We start from the raw sequence: 21429 nt of genomic DNA, 5'->3' as shown, positions 1-21429 counted from the left end.
GGCATTAGACACTGGAGAAAGTGCATCTTCTGTTCTCTTTAGCGTGGGGCTGGAATCCAGTCAATAGGTATGGAGCGATAGCTGTGTTTGGGACTTGACTTTTGATTTGGCTGTTGAATTTTTAAATGTATTTTTTCTTGGGTAAGGAAGGCACAGTTACAGAGAATGAAAATATAAAAGCCATTTGAATCACTGCTGAGCTACTGATAAATTCTACTGTGGTTCAGAATTCTACTATGGGTAAGATATAATTGTAAAATGTCCAACTGCAAACAAAACCCAGAGTGCAAGCAGGGACAGCAAAATATAAGAGAACATGGAACGTTCCTCTTTTTTCACTGTAGTCTTTATGTTTTTTTAACTGTTCCTCTTTTGTTGAATGGTATCAGATGTTTGATTATTGTTAGGTTGTGTAATAAAAAGCAACACTGGGCATCCACAAGGGAGCAAAGCCCAACCCCATTACAGCAGCCATCAGGCCATCAGCCCATCAAAGGCCAATCTTTGGCCACAAGACCAGAGGAGCAAAGAGGCACAATAGCAGGGGAAGAACCCAAATTATGGACTCAGAGGATGCGACATCCTGCTCAGGTCCCTCCTAGGGCTGTCGCAGGACAGCCTCAGCCCTAGTATCCAGGCATGAAACCCATCAAGACAAGTCAAAGTCTGAGTACCTTTCAGACTGAAGGGGGTTACCTACAGGTACGGGACACATGACAAGGTACAGAAGAGCATTTCAAGATTGCACAAGACAAGATGAGATGTTCAGGGAAGGAACCTAAGGCAGTGAAAGGGATGGGCCTAGATGATTTGGGAGAAATAAGCATGGGAAAATGAATAAGGGGATAAAAAGACTGCTCATGTATAAACAGTTTGCTGGTCAGTACAGTTGTCTGGCCATGCCCTGTGCCTGACCTAGACAGATAGTCCTATCTTTTTATTAAACTCTATTTCTAACTGTTTTCATGGGTGGGAGACTCTTCACTCTCTATGAATGTATGTGCATGGGGGTCTCTAAGTACCAGCAGCTGGAGTGCAACCATGAGTCAGAGACCCTTGCATACATGGTGCCAGCAACTGGAGCAAGTGCAGGTACTCAAGTGAGTGTCTGATCACTAGGGAATATCAATTCAGCCTCACCAGCAAGTAGGTGAGCCAGGTGTGTGTCTGCATCACCAAGGGTGAGACCACAAGCTGAGCTGTGTATCGGAGGGACTGTAAGTGCTGCGGGTCTCTAAGGATGAGACCCACTGGTGTACGTGCATCTCTAAGGGTGAGATCAAGGAGGGAATGGCTACTGGGTGACCAGGAGAGTTCCAGCTAGCTCTGTATGTGTGTGTGCCCCTGTATGTCTCTACAGGCAAAACCATGAGGGATTGACTACTGGAGAGACCAGCGCGTGTGTGTGGCAGGGACGGGGTATGTACCAGCAATAGGAGCCAGGATGAGGGTGTGGGGGCTCATATTTCCAGGTCCCAGCAACTGAGGACACCGAGATCCATGGGCCAGCCACTGGGCAAACTGAGTGTCTAAGCCCAGCTGCTGAAGAGATCGACGTTGTATTTCTGTGTATATTCCCACTAACACACCTTCCTCCTGATGAACTGGAGAGGGGAATACAATAAGGGTCTTGGTGCAGATTGCCCCGAGATTGGGGGTGTGAGTGCTCTATGTGTCTGTCTGTGCTGATCTCTGTGACCAGCCATTAATCCATGTATAGATGTGTTGTATATGTGTGTATGCACCTGCAGGGAACACATGCTCAGCCTTGTCACTCGTTGGACTTGGGAGCACAGAGCCATGGCAACCTTGCCTCTGCTGGGCTGCTGGATTCAGTCTACCCTAACAATTACCATGAAACATTAAGGGTAGCATTGAAGGGAAGGGGATGTCAGTTACGTGAAGTCATTAAGTATACGAGCATTGAAACTTTAAATTCCACATAATGCCTGTCTTTTACCACACATGCTGAAACAAATGGTCAGTGCCTTTTTTCAGTGATGCAAGTGCAGATTCCAACAAGATAGATGTGGGACAGCTGTGAACAATCTGAGTCAGTGAACGGAGGCACCTGCTATCACACGGAACATCACCATTCAATTCCTCTCAGACTTCACCTTAAAACTCTTTCATTTATTTGCCCCATTCTTCTTATTGAAAGCCTGTTTCAGAAACTCAGCCCTCCAAAGAAATGTTACTTAATTTCTTGCACAAGCTTATTCAAAATTATAATCATTCCACTTAAAGCAGAGTACTTCGGATAACAGACAACAGCTGTTACGTGCACAGCTGTCAAGGTCCTTTTGGCTATGCAGAACTAAGAACATACATTGCAGTTTTCAAAGACTGAGCATCTGTCCTGTCAACAAAAGAACTCAGAAGACTGTATGGAAATGGGTCACACTGTAACAATTTTCATGAGGTCTTAAAGACTGGGCTACAGCAAGAGTTGTATTTTGGAAGCTTTTCTATGTTTAAAAGTATATTATCAAGTATCTTCAACCAAATTTTATGCAAATGTTGATGTGGAGAATATAGAAAGATTTAAAGAACATATACCAAAACTTGACCTTTCCCTCAAAAATCCTAGTTTCTCAAACTAGAGCTGGCAACACACCAGTTCATGAGAACCCAAGAATGAACCTGAGTACCAGCAGAAAGAGTGAGATTCTTCTTTCCCAGCTCTAGGTGTCTATATTTGTCATGGGTTTCACTGGTAGGTTTATTATCAGTGAAGCCCTAATCAACCCAGTCTGTGGACTTTAGGGTGCAATTCACCTGACCAAATGTCAATATATACTTGCAGTGAAGATAAATCTGTCACTGACAGCGTGAATAAGATCTCTGCGTACTTGCAGGGGAGGTTAGACACCTATGTCACATTGCCACTGATGTTATAGACACCAATGCTGTAGACATATGAAGTCTGACATAATGAATCTTACATCACTTCGCAGAGAAGCAAGTTGTAAGAATGAAAACAACACTAGTTTACTAATACATTATCCAGCCTACAGAGCTGTAACTTTCATTCCAGTGGCATAAAACTGCAATAATCAAGGAGTAAATTAGATCAGGAATACAAAAGACATAAAATGCCATTAAAATAAGATTTAGTGACTGCTGCGGATGAGGCTGACTACCTCCTAGCAGGATCAAAGGACAAAGTTTCCACTTTTGTGATCTCCACTCCAGACCACACAGCTCCTCTAATGCCTGGTTGCACCACATGAAAGACAGTGTGCAGCACTGGTAGACAGCTATTTTCCATCTCCTCCCAAATTAAAGCAATAATCAGATGCAACTGTCTTGTCCAACACTTGGACCATCCTTGAAATCACAAAAATACATAGCACACGTTCAGCTTTCCACAGAGAGGAAAACAAGTCAAAAATATGTGTTGTTTGATTTAATTACCTAATCGAAGACATTCTAGAGATGCTTGCGCCCAGTTTCTTGTAGATGAAGATTCAATGTAGTAACAATGACCTCGGAAAGGGATCCAAGACTTGTGCCCTTCTGATTCAGGGCACTTTCCTGGAAGCTGAGGGGGCTCAGTGGGAGCTTGAACTGTTTAAAAAAGAAGTTTTTTAAAAAGTACAAAATTTAAAGAAACAACTTCTTATACATTCTTTTATCATTAATAGATTATTCAAATCGAACATCGTAAAACTCACGTCTTTAAAAAAAATGTAACCTTGGTAGCCTATACTGCTTACAACAACACAACAATGGGAGAAAGTCCTAAATCTATGAACAAAAAGTACTGCAACTGTAGCCTCAAGAAATGTAATTTAGCAAAGAATCCAAGTGTACTTTTATCTTTTAACATGTTCTTAAGTTCAGCTCAACTCTACTCACAATCGTGTTTTCACACCTGACTGCTTTGCTGAATCAGGGCCCATATGAATTTGGTCATACGGGCTGTGACCTAACATCATGGAATGCAGAAGGCATTATCAGATGACAGTAACAGGAGTTTCAGGTCAATAACATAAGAGAAGGCAGCCTGAAGAAGTATCCTTAAACATTTCTATGCCACATATAATTTGTTACTTAGTTATAAAAGGAAAAAAACCAGAAAGCTGTTATAAGTAAACATTCCTTGGGACACCTTATAGCTTGGTCATTCAGCTCTTCCCACTTCAACACTGTACCCATGTGACGTCTACCTAACATTCAATACCTTTTGATTTTTGAGGGTTTTGGTCTTGCATGCTTACTCAATGTCAGAAAAAACAGCAGAGTAACGTCAGTCTAAACTTTGCAAAATATATCTAACATCATTAATGTAAAGTGATGGCTATTTGCAGTACCACTAGCTCTTTCTTAGTATGTGTTGGCACTCATTTTAAAGCAGCCCCATTCAACCCAAGTAAATTTTAATGATTTCATCTATTCAGCACTTGAAATAAAAAAAAGGCATCTAAGTATATATCAGCAGACCACCCAGCACAATGAACTCCAAGAGGTAATCATTGTAATTACAATGGTTAGATTCAAGTTCTTACCATCAGGTTTTTTGCAAACAGAGAAGTAACTTTCATTGCAGGATCCTGTCTTCCAGGCTCCAGAAATGTCTAGATAGACACAGCCTATTTTCTGCTTTGGCTCCCCTTCAGCCCATTTAGTATACTTCATTCTCCAGTTATCAATCCATTCATAACGCCCATTGGTCTAAGAACAAACCAAATCAACATGAATGAATAAACTCTAAAGATTAACCATTCCTTCATCAGTCAGATGTCTGTCTATGCAGCACCTTCTGCTAGAAGGGGTTATTTTTAGAAATCAATAACAAATACAAATGGCCCAAACTTTTAAATTTATGTTGTGACAAGCAGCTATTCATTGAGAAATACAGCAGTGCAACAAATGCTTTTCAGCAAAAACAAATGCAGAGTAAGTGACATTGAATTATTTTTTAACTTAACAAAACTGTTAATTTGGGACTAATAAATTAATTAAAAATAATTTGTAGGAGTGTAAGTCTGATTACTAATTTTTGTACTAACTGTTCCCCCTCCCCCCGCAATTTCAAGAAATGTAGATTATTTTTACTTAAAGTCTATTTAAAAACTTAATCATTTCCCAACAAAGCTGATGAACTCAGTGAATCACCTTGTTGATTAGGCTAGGGGAATCTTTTAGGATTTAGGAAGTGGTGTGTTACATTGACTCATTTGTATTTCTTTTACGTGCTCAACCAAATGGAGTGAATGTGGAACAAATGTCTCTGCCAAGAAGAAAGGGTGGTGTATTTCAATATCAAGAAAGTATCAAAATATTGAAGAACTGGGAGAGGGGAGACAAATAAAATTAAATAAGGTAAACCAATTAATTACTTGGCCAACTATCCTCAAAACTGTTGAAAAAGCCATAGCAACAGCACCTTATCCTATTTCCGAAAATTAGGTATTGTTATTTAGAATAAATGCTTTCCGCTGTACATATTAAGACGTGTAGATTTTATCTCAAATACACCATATATACAAAGAGATATGTCAAGATGTTAGCCTAAAATGTCTTGTTTTGAAGTGCACAGAGTGAGAAAAAGTGTGAAAAATATGCATAATATATACAATTTAATCAGGGTAATGGAAGAGGATGGATTCCCACCTCTAAATCTGACAGCACATAAAAGTATCTAAGACCAAGATATAAACTAATAAGCTAAAGTAAAGAGAGATAATAAGACTTTTCTGTTCCTGATTTGTCCATAAGAGAAGCAGCATCATGTTCAGTTAGTCTGATGTTCTTACCACATTACTGTTAAGACCAATCCATATAGGCACCCCATACTTTAATATCTTTAGCCACAGGAACGAATGACTGTAGGGGTCTAAGACACTGGAAAGGTCAAACTGATCACGTTTGCAGTTTTTTCGTGCATCCTCCCATTTCATTTTGGTATGGATGAACAAATAACTACTGTTACCATAACGGATAATGCTGGATGGGGATGAACTTGTAGTAGGCAGAAACTCAGCATCTGTAAAATAGAGGATGAAAAAATACTCATATACTTGTTCAAAGGGGGATGATGATTTCACTGACATTGCAAATAGAATTAAACAAAAAGCCTTTTTTCTTGATTTCATATTCCCTTACTTTTGATCAGCATGGATTAGGTGCGCTATTCTTTAAGCCAGCATCAGTAGTAAAAATCAATTACAAAACTGTGGAAAGGAAAAGATCTGCTTAAACCAACCTCTGACAAGGAGTAAAGGAGCATTCTGTATAATCCTCTAGAATAATATTACTGAAATTAATTAGGATTAGATTAAGTCGCAGTTTCTTTAATAAAATATTTTTTCATCAAAAGAAATGCTTTTCAGAGACTGTGGTGTTTTCCAGGGATTTTTTTGCCAGAGAAAATGAAAAGTCCACAACAGACCAGTCCTTATAAATGAATCAGATATTTAAATCCAGGTTTTCACCACTTTTTAATTTCCTTTTTGGAGGTGAATTAGCTCAAGTTCAGTGCAGGTGAGTTAGTCGCACTCCAGACAGTTTATGTTACATGTACAAGCTAGTATTTTCCAGAACATGTTTTGAAAGCCAATGTGTTCACAAAATGACAGACAAAATCATGGAACAAATATCAGGTCAAGGGTCATACTAAACACAAAGATGCAGATCTAAATTCCAGCTCAGGAAGTAGCAACATGGCAGTTACTGGGAAGGGTCAGCTGAGAGTAGTGACTCTAGCTGGACCTCTGACACACATGACCCTGGTGTTCCTGCCTGCAAAACAATTTGTGGATGTATATTTATTGGAAGCGAAATGATGTTGAAATCCACACACCCAAGCAATTCCCTGAAAAACCATAAGGTTTGATTGTGCTTTAACTAAAAAGACAAGTACCTGCATTAATTTGGCATATATATCCTCTGTTGTTATCACAACTCTCATCAGCCCACTTCCCTGCTTCCTTAACAGGACTGTTTCTCATGACAACACAATCAGCCTCGAGGCAAAAAGATATAAAATCAGTTACAAATAGCTAGAAGAACCAAATTCAAAACTTTCATCCCTCTTTTACATCTTCAGACACAAGTAATGCTGTAGTTTTGCTCTTGTATCCTTGTAACATTTAACAGCATTAAAAGTTTCATGATATGGATGTTCTGTTCCTCTTGCACTTCACAAACTTCTTAATGTTGCTCTCTCTTGTGCAGCGCTGGGGTGGATAAGCAGACCAGAGAAATTCAGATATTCCCATCTCTCCAGGCATACAGCATGGAGAAGGAAACCCACAGGCAATTTAAAACAGAAGTGAAATCAACTGTTGTAGAAAAGACAGGTTAACTTCACTCCAGAAAAAAACCTGGATCCTCAATGGGCAATGAAACATTTCTGACATATCAATCTCTTCAAATTTATTGTTGCAAGCTGTAATACTACACACAGCAAAATTAGAACTCCTGCTCAAAGGCAGCCATTGATCTGTCAGTACCACCCTTACAGTGACATGGACATGATAGCTAGAAGCTCTGTTAGCACATATTAAACAGTGATGAATTTTAAAAGCCACATGTGTACAAATGGTTTTGTGCAATGAAGCATCCATATTTTTTTATTCTATGTACACCTTCGGTTTTGCTGTACAGGAGGACATGCACAGAGAAACGCTTCATTTGTGAGTGAAATGCATTAAGATTTAAGTCTTTCAAACTGAACAGTGCATAGTATTTTGTATTAACTATGATAACTTATTTTTTGCTAAGGCCAAGTAAACAAAAAATAAATCTGAAATGTATAAAATAGGGACTTTATAAGTTTCCACAAAAGACTTAATAGAAATCCTACTACTTTTCATAAAAAGACAAAAATAGATATTGTTCCTCCCAGAAGTAACATTTTAAAGATGCTTTCTCTTTCGAACCCTGAATTCTCCCAGATTTTCTCCCTCCATTAGAGATAAAAAGCTCAGAGGTGCTACTTTCAAAAACAGGAAAAAAGACGTTATATATAAAAATAAGATTTCTATGTTAAAAATGGCATTCAAGAGAAATAGAGCTAGTACTATAATGTGCTGTGGTTCCATAGCACAGAACTATCTAAACATGTAAGATCAGAGAGAGGAACTCTGTGACCTATCAAATCAGTTTGTGTGACAGAGAAATACGGGAAGTGTTTTGTTTGGGGTTTTTTTTCCATAAAAACTGAATGGCTGTCTTTTTATAGACACATGTCCTTTCTGCAAATGTGGCAGAATTTGCTTCTATGTAAGACATGGCTGTTTGAGGGGAATGTTTGTAAGTGTCCCTTGCAATCTACATGCCAACTGAGAAATCTGCAAAGTTCAGGCACAACTGTCGTCAGAGGACTAGGAGGATGTGCTGATTCAGTGTGCTTTTGGGGCAAATGCCATGAGGCAGGAATCCCACTACCAGAGCCTATGAGAGAACACGGGGCGAACACAGTGTAGCCTTCACAGAGACAGAGAACTGAAATCTGAAACCAGTCTTAGTATGAGCACTCCACAGATCCTGTCAGCATCTAATACAGCAACTGCCCAAGGGCTCAAACTCATACACTCTATTTGGATTTATATTTGACATGTATAAAGGTATGAGAGTAATGTCAAGCAGTAGCATGTCTCAAATCCCAACAGATGCATAAATGCAATCTAACATCAAATTTCAGTGAACAATTTGTGGTTATTATTTACCTGGCCATCATATGAGTATAAATCCGTATGTCCTGATGGGAAGCCTTTGGCCCAGTTTGTAAAGTAAACTCCTGTTCCATCTGTCCAGAGGAACCTCAGTTCATGATTTATATCATTTAATCCAATCCATGTATCAGTAACAAAATCTTTCATATGGAAGGTGAGGAAAGCTAGTGTAAAAGAAGGCAAAGAAAAAGAGAAATATTTTTAATGAAGGACAGTTGAAATGTCTGGCCTCACTGAGACTGGTGATACTGAATATTTTTTTCTGAAATACAGAACACTTCACTGTTGACAAGCAGGTAAGATGAAAAGAAGGTGACTTTTTAATTTAATGAACAGGGAAACAGATATATAACTGTGGCTTTGGGCAAAATACTTCAGCTGGGTATCTAACCTCATACTGCAACGAATCCCAAAAGTATGACAGAAGTGCTTTTTATAATGTCTCAAGACATTTTTGAATCCTAGTCCCTCAACTGACTTAGAAATATTCAGACATGTAGATCATGTACTTTTTTGATAATCCCACCAGAGCAGTTACCCTCCAATGGCATCATACAGACAGCACCATTCAGCACCTACAACCTGCACAAGTAGTGCTGTTATAGAACTGTTCTCTGCTTGGAACACCTGGGCAATAGCCTGCACTGTCTTAGCAGGGAGCAGAATGCACAAGTAACAAGCTTAAAATGAGGCTCAACAGAACTATTCATCATGAGCAAATCAATTACCACAGCTTTGCACAGTCCAGGAAGGTACTTGTGTATCTATCTTAGCTAGTGTGGCTAGCTCACAAATAGAGTAGGCCAGGTCAGCTAGTATTCATCAACCCACTAATCTACAATACATCAAACACTGACAAAATGAACATATCATGGCTTTTTTCAATCATTACAGTCATTGTTATGAGCTTACTTTTCTCTGCAAACAATAGATGAATTTCTGTCTGTTCTATAAACCGTTCAGCTCCCTTTAGTCTTTTCAAATGAATGCAACTTACACTTCCAGAAATGAAACCTGTAGATTTCTTTGCCAAATGTTAGCATTGCTGTTCTGCCAGAAACTGTAACAGGAACTCAAGCCTTTATGCCTACACTGCCAGCAATAACAATAGTTTCGTGCTAATAGCTTTATTGCTCATTTCTCTTTTATCCAGAATTCAAGCCCTGTGCATGAACCACCTGAAATCTGTACTGCAGAAATGATGGTGGATAAGAATTGAACTATGTTTGAAAAAATGAAAGTTTGATTCTTCATGTCTTCACATGTGGAACACAAAAGTAGTACTAAGTTCGTGTCAACAGTCTAAATTTAAACTGTTTAATTGCTCAGACTACAACACAGACTTATTTTACAATGGTTCATTTTTCAGTATGCTCTTTTGAGTTCACAAACAGTATGTGTTGTGCAACATCTGTTTCTCATCACTGTAGTATAAAACAGTATTTCTAAAAAGAGGGTGTTATTAACATCTATCAAAATCTTCTCCATTTTTTAATTTAAATGCATGTCATGTTTATTCAAGCACAAGGTAATTTCCCTCTGTTCATCTCCCCCAGTCAGGGATGCAGCTCTTAGGTTCATTAAAATAAGCTCCTCTAATTAAAAGAATGGTACATCTATGTGGCGAGTTGTGGGTAAGTGTATGAGCAGTCAAACCTCTGCCCCAGGCTGCTCAGAGACAGCAAGTTCTGATCCTAAAGGTGTTCTGCTCGAGTTAATAGGAAAGCCATGCAGTGAGTTAATGCCACCTAGTGAAACTACATCATTTGGAACTTGCTGGGTCCAGCTTGGCATCATGTGTAAGCAGAAAAAGCACTACTTTGGCTGCCAGGATAATATACATGTGTATATATATATATCTAAGCCAACATTAAATTTTGGTAGATTCAGGTGAAGATTTCATTTTAAATTTCAAAAAATTATACATTTTGGAACAAAAATCAGATGTGCAGTCATTATTCTAATCCTAACCATATTCACACAAATACAACAGCCATCCTGTAAAGATTAAATGCCATCTCATCTAGTTGCTACAAAACTAAACAAAGTACCTTGCACTTGTTCATTAGGGATAGTGGCCAGGTTTCCTCCTAAATTCATGCAAGCTGTTCGTGCAGCACGCCAAGTGACACGTTCATCTTCTGTAGATCCAAATATTTTGTAACACTAAAACATGAACAAATTCTCTCTATATTATCTCTACTCCAATATCCCTCACAGATTGAAAACCACTGTGTTAAACAAAGCATGATGGAGAAAAGGCAGTAAAATAATGCATTTATCTGGAAAAACCACATTCAGCTTAAAATGAGCTTTTTTTGTTGGTCCTTGTTCTATATAAAATTGAAGGTCTCAACAGAGCATTTTGCTCAATAAGACACATATTAGATTTGATCTGAAATCCCTAGAAAATAAGCAAAACCTGACTTTTGGTAGACAGTCAGCTAACAGTGGTAAGTTATGCATGACTGATATTAGTCTGCTCGTTTATTTTTTTGACTCTACAAAGCCTACCATGTTTGTAAAGTTAAGGAAAACAAAATATATTCAGTACTAAAAAACCATTATGGTTTGCTTAAAAAACATCAAGATCAAAGCATCAATACTTCAGGAACTCTGCCTGAAGTCTTTAGGAAATGCATATCAAAAGGTATGAAGAGATGACTAGAGAATTACTTTCATCAACTGCAACTGAATATGCTCTTCTGCCACTTCATCAGAAGCATGAAAAAAGCACCTTTCCTGCAAAACAGTGGACTGGCAAACAAAGAAAACTATGCAGGCATCAACCAGCTCTCTGCAAAAAATAATAATATTTCACTTTAATAAGAAACAATGTTATTAAATAATTCCCTTGTTTTCTATTTAGTGCTTTGCCAAACATCGAACATGCACTGTATTTGTTATAGTACCTTATTATGAAAGGAAAGCCAAGTTGGATGACATCCTCTTGGAGTTGAAAATGTTGTTGGAGGAACAGTTGAATTAATGGAACTGTTGTGCCTTTCACATATGTAGGGATTTGGATAACCACAGTTTATATCATTCCAAAATCCTGAATGTAAGATAAATGGGGAACTGTATGACACCACATCCAGAGCTGGTTGAATGGAAATCAGTTTCCATTGTTCTTACACAAAGAGCTTTTAGTTGAAAGATAAGATCAAATCCCCAGAGTCTCTCAGTTTATTATCATTCTATATCAGCATCTAGGATAAATATGTCACTTTATACACACTGTAATTACAGAACGTTAAAAGCAGTGTAGAACCAGGTATTAGAAATATCAATTTTATAGTGGCACATTAGGCCAATTTTAATAAAAAATATAAAACAGTTGTATAGTAATCACAACCACAGACCTCTATCAGAGCTTTCCTGTGCTAGGCTTGAGGTAAACACAAGAGCACAAAACTATTAGTCCTGAATATAATACTATGGTCTACTTCTACAACATTTTGTAAAAGAACAAAAAAAAGGGGGGAAGGGGTGCCTCTCAGAAGAAAAAAAAAGTTGTGACACAAACACACAAATAATGAAATTCAGGAACAAACACACAGAACTCACCTAAATTCTTATACATAACTACACAGTTTTCATCATTATTTGCAAAGTTAGGTTCATGTGGTGCCCATGCCAAATAACTCACTGGAGTGTCATCCATCCAGCTTAAGAAAAACAATCCAATAAAACACTTCTTTAACACACAAATAGAATTGCTTCCATGTTACAAAAAGTAATTTTGCAATATGTTTAATATAGCCATTCATAGTTTAAGGTGTACAAGGTTTTTTTGACCAATCGCCTCCTTGCTAATTGTATTAAACTTGTTCTCTGCACAAAGACGTAAGGTATGTGTTGAAGTGGTGTTTACTCTGTACTTAAGCAATATGCTGGCACTTTTGCAGCTGATAGGACGATACTCAAAACAATCATTCAAGCCAACATGAAAGCCCAGATGCCCACTATTTTCCCCAAGTCATACATTCCCTGTGCCTATTACAGAGATAAGAATTTTTATTCATAACACCAGTAAAATGCTTGATCTTTCCCACACACAGAGGAAAAGGGCATGGCAAACCACCTACAAGGAAACTCCTGTGACAATGTGCCTTACCGTAAGGTAAAATACAAACATCAAAAAAAGTTGTACATCTGTGTAGATCAAACAGTAAAGAAGAAAATCATAACCAGTCAACTAAACACTTATTGGGAGACATATATCGTATTGGACTGCAAGTGACAGAGGTGCCTAGGTTCGTCCTTCAGGCACATATACAAGGTACTTCACTTAAAAGTATATTCATCTTAGGGTCCCTACAAAAACAATGGAATGGCAGAGACACCTCATTTTCAGAAGGTGATCTGGCCCACCTAACATCCTAATTACAAAATCTTAAAACAAACAGTAAAACAAAACTTTCCGTATCTAGTACACCCAATGTGAATTTATAAAAACAAAGTTAATGCTTTTATATTTTTAAAGAATAAGTAAAATTTTAGGGTCTATGGATGTACTCTAGCTTCCAGTGGTGTCAAGGAGAAATTCCATTTACTTGAAAAGGACTTGCACCAGTATCAACCAGCAATACTTTTTAAAAATTCCTTATATTAGTTTTATTTTACTGGAGTGTGGACAAGGCAGATAACAGCTGAGGGCAAAATTCCTATCAAGCTTTTTTCCTGCTACGATCAAATACAGAATAACAGTAGTATTAGTAGGCTGAGAATGCCTGACAATAAAAATGGGATTAAAAAAAAAAAAAGTGGATTAAATATAATGGCACATTGTGGTATATTTACTACAGAATACATTTTTACAACCTTTGTAATCAAAAAACACTAAGTATGAGTGTTCCACTGAATTCAGAGGAAAAATATTCTCATTTGCTTTGACAGGCCACAATGTCATTCAAGCACTTCACTAATTTTGCTCTGCTCAGTAGATTTCTTTGTTTTATAGCACAATGCAAGTTTGATGGTTCTAGTTGGCCTACCTTGTCCGTTGGTCAACACTCAGTTGTAAACCAATGAAATATGAATCCTCTTTGCCATTTTTCAAGATCTAGAATGTAAAGATTAAAATTGTATAAATGCCCTCCTTTTATCCTGGAAATCTATTACATTAATAACAAGTAATATACATCTGACTGACAGAGTATATGAATTGCTATATTCTCTAGCTACAACATTTAAGTTAAAGAAGCTCACAGGTGACAGTCCACAGTCAAACTTCACCATTGGCCAAAAGGTGTGGTCACTATATCAACACTTCTCACAGTCTTACTTGAAAGTCACTGAAATCAGCATCTCTTGCACAGTCTCTGCAGTGGACATCATCTGACAAATTCATTGCAAGGGACAAAGCTTCCTACAATTTGAATATAAATTGATACAGATCCTTGTGTCATCTCACTGCCACTCTTCAGCCAGCTCAGGTAAAGTTTTATGTAGTTCAAATCTGACTTTTAAGCAGTCTTGATTAAAAGAAGTTGGCCTCAAGACAGTATAAACAGGCAACCAAACGCAGCCACCTAGGAAATATCATTTAGGAGTGCGGCCAGCAGTTCGAGGGAGGTTATCCTCCCTCTCCACTTTGCCCTAGTGAGACCCCACCTGGAGCACTGTGTCCAGTTCTGGGCTCCCCAGTTCAAGAAAGATGAGGAACTCCTAGAAAGAGGCCAGAGGAGAGCAACTAGGATGATTAAGGGACTGAAGCATCTCCCCTACAAGGAAAGGCTGAGAGAGTTGGGCTTGTTCAGCCTGAAGAAGAGAAGACTGAAAGGGGATCTCATCAACACATAGAAATATCTTAAGGGTGGAAGTCAAGAGGATGGAGCCAGACTCTTTGCAGTGGTGTGCAGCGACAGGACAAGGGGCAACGGGCACAAACTGAAACATAAGAGGTTTCAGTTGAATATGAGGAAAAACTTCTTTACTTTGAGGGTGACAGAGCACGGGAACAGGCTGCCCAGGGGGGTTGTGGAGTCTCCTTCTCTGGAGATATTCAAAGCCCGTCTGGACGAAGTCCTGTGTAACATGCTCTAGGAGAATCTGCTTTAGCAGGGGGGTTGGACTAGATGATCTCCCGAGGTTTCTTCCATCCCTTGCGATTCTGTGATTCTGTGATTTAAAAGCTCTTTCTCATAGCATAATCCATGCCTCAAGTTGTTCTTCCTACATAATTATATTCTCCCCACTAGGAGAAGGAGGCAAAGGGGCAAACTTGAGGACCAAAAAGATGCTGCTAGGTAGACTACATCCCAAATACACTGAGAAGACCAAAAGCCAATGTTCTGAGTGTTGCATGTAAGCCAGTATCGGTTTTGATCTACTACTTAAGTAGTACTATCTGTTGGTAAACTTTACTTGCAGCTAACTCACCCACCTTACAGAATCACAGCTCTCAAGTATAATGCTTCTTGCTAAAATGAAGCCATAGATCCATTAAAAGTAAGCATTAAGATTTACCTTAGCACATTACCAGTTGCAGGTAGATATAATGTGGTGTAACTGCCACACTGAATAGGAAAAGCAGATAATGATCTGTTTAATGCTTACTGTGCTTATTTCTATACAAAATACCAAACCAAAATTGCCCTTGTCTCAGCTATGAAACAATCTATAAAAAGACATGAATTTGTTCTCCTTAGTCATCTGGCTTAATGCTACCTCAATTTCACTATCATAAAACTTGCAGGGAGAACACCAGGGTGAAAAGGGTTCATGCCCATGCTCACTTGTTTTGGATTATTAATTCCAGAGAATTAATGATTTTTCTTACATATCGCCAGAGGAACTTTCTTTCACTTTCACTCTCAATGACAGCAAGGTCTCCAAAGTTCCTTTTGCAGAACTCCCGACCTTTTTCCATAGGAACACTCTCTGTGCTGAAATAATATTGTTTGTCTTCATGTATAATCCACCCATCCTCAGTAGTCTTGTATTCTGTAAGATAAATGGTAAGCTAACTATATTGTTCCTGAGATACAAGCCATTCTCATTAGTAGAATTTTTTAAATGCTTTTAGACATACACACACAAATAGTAATAGCAGTAACACTTACGGGGTGCAGGAGATTCTGTTGGTTCAGGCTTTACACTTGCCCCTGTAACAAAAAAAGTATTTATGATGATTGTACCCTTTCTGCTGTAAGAGAAAATATTTTCTGTGATTGATAGGCATGTTTTTCTATTGACATTGAGTTTTACAGTTAGCAATGGGTTTAACATCAAAAACTAGAAGGAACTAGATAGCCTAAATCTCTTCTTTTTGGTACACTATTCAATTTTAAATACATATTCTTGTTCCCTGGGGCTCTAAATATAAGCTATTCCTAATGGGCAAGGTATTGTAAAATACCTTGAAATTTATCTGAATTAAGCAATTATTTTTAGTATTCACTGGATGCAGAAAACCTTATGTCCTAAAGCATTAACTCTATCAAGACAGTTCTGTAACTCCCTCTCCCTCCTTTCTCCAGGTCACGTATACATGAATTCCGGGGTTATCTTCTTCTGTGGTGTCCTAGCTACTACAGAGTGAGGTTCCTTCCATCTGTCTCTGGTTGAGAAGAACTTCTATCTATCTGGATCTTCAAAATTTCCCTAGATAAAATCTTGTTGAAAAAGATCCTAAAAAATTGACTGCTCCTTTCTGAAAAGAAGACCTAGGCCTAAAGAATTCCCCTGTTTGTTTTTGCTATGGCATCATGGAGATGGCATCCTGGATGGCATCATTCGCATCTCAGGAAAACAATTTCTAACACAGGAAATCAGTCTTTATAGGTTTACCAGTTTATTTTGTGCTAAAATATATTTAATCTCACAGATACTCGCATTTAATAAAAAATGCTCTGCCTAATAAATTCTTTTACTAATATCAAGCAGAGCTGGTACTTCATTGTCAATAACCTAACGCAGCATTTTTAGTTTGCACCCCTCCTTCCCAGTATAAGAATGTGGTAAGATGTTTAAATGAGCACTTTCTAAAATACTCAGAGTTAGGTAGATGCAAAAAAAAATCCAAAATAGGATTTTTTGGAGAAGGTATGAGGTTCTCTAGACAAAAAGTCAAAGTGAACGTGAATATTCAAACTAACATTTCCTACTTTTCAAGTATCATATTTCTCCTTCTGAACTTGGAGAAAGATTGGTAAGAAGTCCCAGTTGGGCACCAAAGGCTCTGTATCTTTAAATGCATTGAAGACATGGAAATACTTATATCTGTTTGATATTTCACATTCCACAGGGACCATTCTGATAAACATGTTTTGAAATTTTTTATTTCTTAAAGTTAAGCAAAAAATCAACTGAGAATCTTTTCTTATTATACTAATACATAGGAGTAAGTGATACCTTTTCTTATCTGGCAAATCCACCCATATAGATAATCACAGTGCCTGTCGTTCCAAAGCATGCTGGAATCACCACTGATCTCTGCACAAAGTTCAATTCCTTGATAATTATTGGGTTCTCCAAAGCCCCAGTTTTCATACCTCACCTATGACAGAAAAGGTTTTGTGATTCTGTTATATGGAAGGAAAATAATGGAGTGAGGGAGGAGATAGCATCAAACCACAAACCTACAATTTGTTCCTACTGTCAGTTTAAAAACTTAGATAAGAGGAAACAAGAATCTCCCCATGCAAATGCTGACATTTCAAACATTTTTTTCAGATTGCAACTGGACTGCAGCTTAGATAACAGTTGTTTCTGATCACACTTGGAAGAATATTGACATTTTTTTATAGGACCTACCCAAATTCTGTAAAATTAATCTAATAACAATGATGGGGCATGCTACATTTTGATATTAAATTAAGTAAATATATTGTATGAGTAAAATAGTAGGATATTATTGAGATGCAACAAAAAATATTGGCATTTTTCTCAGAAAAATATTACTGCTATTCTAATTTTCCTGTAAATTCCAATTTCAGTTTTCTGGATGGTAAACTTCCATCAATATATTTTGACCAAGTTTGCATGAAATACACTCACACCTCCAACACCACTTTTGTTTCTACAGTTTTATATTATTCTAAAGTACAGTCAAGTCACACTGGCAGCTTCAGCTGGAGCCTTCAGCTCCATGGAATGTAGGCCAATTCAGATAAAGAGCTAATTAGCAAAGAAGAGAAATACTGAAGATGGACTATTTTACTCAAAAAATCCTTGCATTTATAAGAACATCCTTTTAGTCTACATTAATTTAATTTTCTTGTTGATTCAATGCACATTTTCTTATAAAAAAATCAGTATGTTTTAGCCAAAAATATCAAGATGTGAAATTGCTATTCATAAGCTTTCCTGAAGAGAGCAAGACACAGTAGAGGGTTATGATTAAGCATAAAATTACACAGAAACACATAACACCACACACACTTGAGAAGCACAGGGAATGCAAAATAACAGCTGTGGAAAATTAAGTCACTCACTGGAGATCCATCACTCCAAACAAAGCCATCATCAGGATTCAAGTAATATAAGCCCATCCAGAAATGCTGGTGGTAATAGCCATTGTTCCTAAAAAAAAAAAAAAACCAAAATAATAAATGTTCCATTTTTAAGAATTTTAAACATAAAACCTAAACTAGTAAGGGCTTTACAATATTTTCAATAACCTATCATTAACAACAATCAATAAGCTTCTTTAAAAATAACCTTTAAGCCTGTTTGTTAGAAACAATAACCAGGGTGGAAATTAATTAAAATGCAAACACTTCTAGCTGTGATCACTATACATTAACTCAGACAGATTGAAGTGCAGACCAAGAAAATGTCCAGATCTAATCCAACTCCTGAATATAAGGTGGCCTAATACTTTTGTATAATGGTTCAATGCCTAGTGTTGCTCCATTTATCAACTCTCCATTTTCTCTGTAAAGGCACTTATGGTTTCCAAACACAAAGTTACTTGCTGCAGTTGCATCACATTTTTAAAATAGCACCGTAAACTAATTATTATCTGCAAGTAGACAGACTTTACTGATTTATCTGAATTTATTGAGTCAATCTGTAGTAATGCAGCATCTGAGACTTATTCCTTACTATAAGTACATAGGTGGGATTCTAGTATGGTTGTAGCATTTCGCAAGGCTGTCATGTTTCAGTCAGGGGTGTTTGCCACTAGTCATGCAATCCCTGCTATTTCATCAGATCTGCTTTTTTGCTGTGTGTTTGATGCAGATGCATGTAATGTATCCAGGCTGGCTTATACTGAAGTAAAAACATACACCTAAAATGAAATATTTCAGAAAGATCAAAAGGCTAATTAAGGTGAATGGATGACCACACTACAGATACTCACGCAATAGAACGCCATATCACATACTGTTCTTCTTTACCATTAATGGAGGCCAGATCTCCTCCTATAGCTCGACAAAACGCTTGAGATTCAAGCCATGTTTTCTTTTGCTCTCCTCTCGAAAAAGGCTAAAGAGAGCATTTTACAGTCAGACAAAATAGACCACAGAGATGCCAAGATCAAGAAACACCAGCTATCCAAAAGCAATTAATTTACAATTAACTTGTTCTGTGGGGATTACAGAAACTTTGAATGTAAGATTTATGAGTGTTCACCTCTGTGAAACAGGGGCTTAGTATGAGTGTCTTTAAGCCAAGCTAGCAAACTACGCTGCTGACAGGAGTATCTGCTGCAAGACAACAACTAGGAGAAAGGCAATTTTAATCTTAAAACAACAGGAAATTCAGTCTTAGAAGAATGGGAAATTACAGTCAGAAGATCAGACCTGAAGATCAGACTGCAATGGAATAAACAAAACCATGAGCATTTCAATAGCGGGGAACAAGACCTCTACATATAATCTGTAAATGAGCTGATGAAAGACCAAGACATATGTATACCAAATTTTATTACATGTATATGCAGCAAATAGAAACTACCTTAATGCAGAAATAAGCAACATACATACTCACTTTGAAACAGAAGCTAATACGATTGTTTGAATCCCAGCCTTCTGGACACCGGGGAATAGGGGTTGTTGTAGGAACAGGTGGCGGTGTCACTCCCTCTGCCCACACCTTGCATAGGAACTTTGCCTTTTCTTCACATTTTATTACATCCCACAATCCACCTGCAATTCCAGTCCTCATGGCAACGCAGCCAGGCTTTCTTCCTGGTTGTAAATAGGAATGCACAAAAGCAACAGCGAGTCATGAGAATTCAGAAAACTTCATATTCTGTCCTGACAGAAATTAAGTCTTTGTACAGAGTCAAAAAGGTTTCTAATCTTAAAGCAGGTCCAGAGGAGGGCCACAAAAATCATCAGAGGGTTGGAACACCTCTCCTAACAAGAAAGGCTGAGTTGGGGTTTTCAGCCTGGAGAAGAGAATGCTCCAGGGAGACCTTATCATAGCCTTTCAATATATAAAGGAGGCTTATAAGAAAGACGGAGAGAGACTTTTTACAGGGGCCTGTAGTGACAGGACAAGGGGCAGTGGTTTTAAAATGAAAGACAGTAGGTTTAGATCAGACATAAGACAATGAGGGTACTGAAACACTGGAACAGGTTGCCCAGAAGTTGTGGATGCCTCATCATTGGAAATGTTCAAGGTCAGTTTGAACAGGAATTTGACCTGACCTAGTGCAAGATGTCCCTGCCCGTGGCAGGGGCAAGGGGGCTAGATGATCTTTAAATGTCACTTCCAACCCAAACCATTCTGTGACTCTATGATTCTAATTCATGAAGGAAAAAAAAAAAGTCAAAAATTTCTGTGGTTCATCCACACCTGAGATACTGAATTGTGCCTCACATCAAATCACCTCCAGTGGCTAACCCTAGCAACGTCATAACCTGCAATCCAACAAATTCTCCCCTAAAACTGAAGATGTGGTTAGAGCTAGTTTCTCAACTTTGTCTAACATGACTCTGATTTTCAAAAATTAACTTGCTATATATAGGCCTAGTATTGGCTTCATGGTCTACATAGCCTTACCACTCCACCTGACACATTCAAATCAGTATTTAGGCACTGAAATTAAAGAGAATCAGAGGATCTCCTGAAAGGCAAATGCAACATGCCAGAACCATGGAGGCTGATGACCCTCCTGTTTCTAATATGATTATGTCAGAGATGAAATGACCTCCCACCCCTATAATTTTGTTAGAACAGAAATAGCAATGTTGTCATCAACGAAACTTAGTAAATAAGGAAATCACAATTAATCTAGCAAATATATTCGCTAAAAAAAGATTAAACACAGATCTTCCCTTGTCCCACTTGCCCTTTCCTACAATCTCATTTTCTCTAAGACCAGAGATGCTTCTCACACACCTCAGAATGTGCGCAAGTGTACTATGAGATATGGCTGAACAGGCGGGACTTGCAAGCAGGGTGCAGTATGCCTGCAGACATTGCTCTTCCAGAGTAGTACAGACACAGGCTTTGCCAGAACAGATGCAAATCAGCAACCTGATCTCAATTTAAGGTTTCTTCCCAAGTTCATGTTAAAAAGTCATTTCAGCACTAAGTAAGAAGTTAGCAACAACACTGCATGCTTGAGAAAGCAGCCAGATATATTTGAGAAAATCAGTCATTATATCATCAAGCAAGGGCTAAGGAATGAAGTAAAAAAAAAATCAAGTATAAAGCAAGGTATCTTGGGCACTGGACTCATTAAACAGTATAGAGCCATTGTCGTGGTTTAACCCGGCTGGCAACTAAGCACCACGCAGCAAATCAGAAACCTGATCTCAGTTTAAGGTTTCTTCCCAAGTTC

General features: G+C 38.0%; 1 protein-coding gene across 2 annotated transcripts in view; it reads right to left on the bottom strand.

Moving 5' to 3' along the window:
• LOC104135608 (macrophage mannose receptor 1) overlaps positions 1-21429 on the bottom strand; it is a 55724-nt gene that overhangs the window by 6731 nt on the left and 27564 nt on the right. For both annotated transcript variants that reach the window (XM_035888992.1, XM_009649277.2), the window contains exons 12-26: positions 19626-19825; positions 18997-19121; positions 18125-18212; positions 17043-17187; positions 15752-15793; positions 15469-15632; positions 13682-13749; positions 12252-12352; positions 11597-11739; positions 10736-10850; positions 8679-8848; positions 6869-6971; positions 5763-5992; positions 4512-4677; positions 3418-3570 (exon numbers count right to left, since the gene is read on the bottom strand). In XM_035888992.1, coding sequence (XP_035744885.1) covers positions 3418-3570; positions 4512-4677; positions 5763-5992; positions 6869-6971; positions 8679-8848; positions 10736-10850; positions 11597-11739; positions 12252-12352; positions 13682-13749; positions 15469-15632; positions 15752-15793; positions 17043-17187; positions 18125-18212; positions 18997-19121; positions 19626-19825 — 2013 coding nt within the window. The remainder of the gene's footprint in view (positions 1-3417; positions 3571-4511; positions 4678-5762; positions 5993-6868; positions 6972-8678; positions 8849-10735; positions 10851-11596; positions 11740-12251; positions 12353-13681; positions 13750-15468; positions 15633-15751; positions 15794-17042; positions 17188-18124; positions 18213-18996; positions 19122-19625; positions 19826-21429) is intronic.

The sequence above is a fragment of the Egretta garzetta genome, unplaced genomic scaffold (assembly GCF_000687185.1).
Source record: "Egretta garzetta isolate BGI_Z169 unplaced genomic scaffold, ASM68718v1 scaffold641, whole genome shotgun sequence".
In the NCBI taxonomy this organism is placed as follows: Eukaryota; Metazoa; Chordata; class Aves; order Pelecaniformes; family Ardeidae; genus Egretta; species Egretta garzetta.
This window is presented reverse-complemented; position numbering and strand designations above follow the sequence as displayed.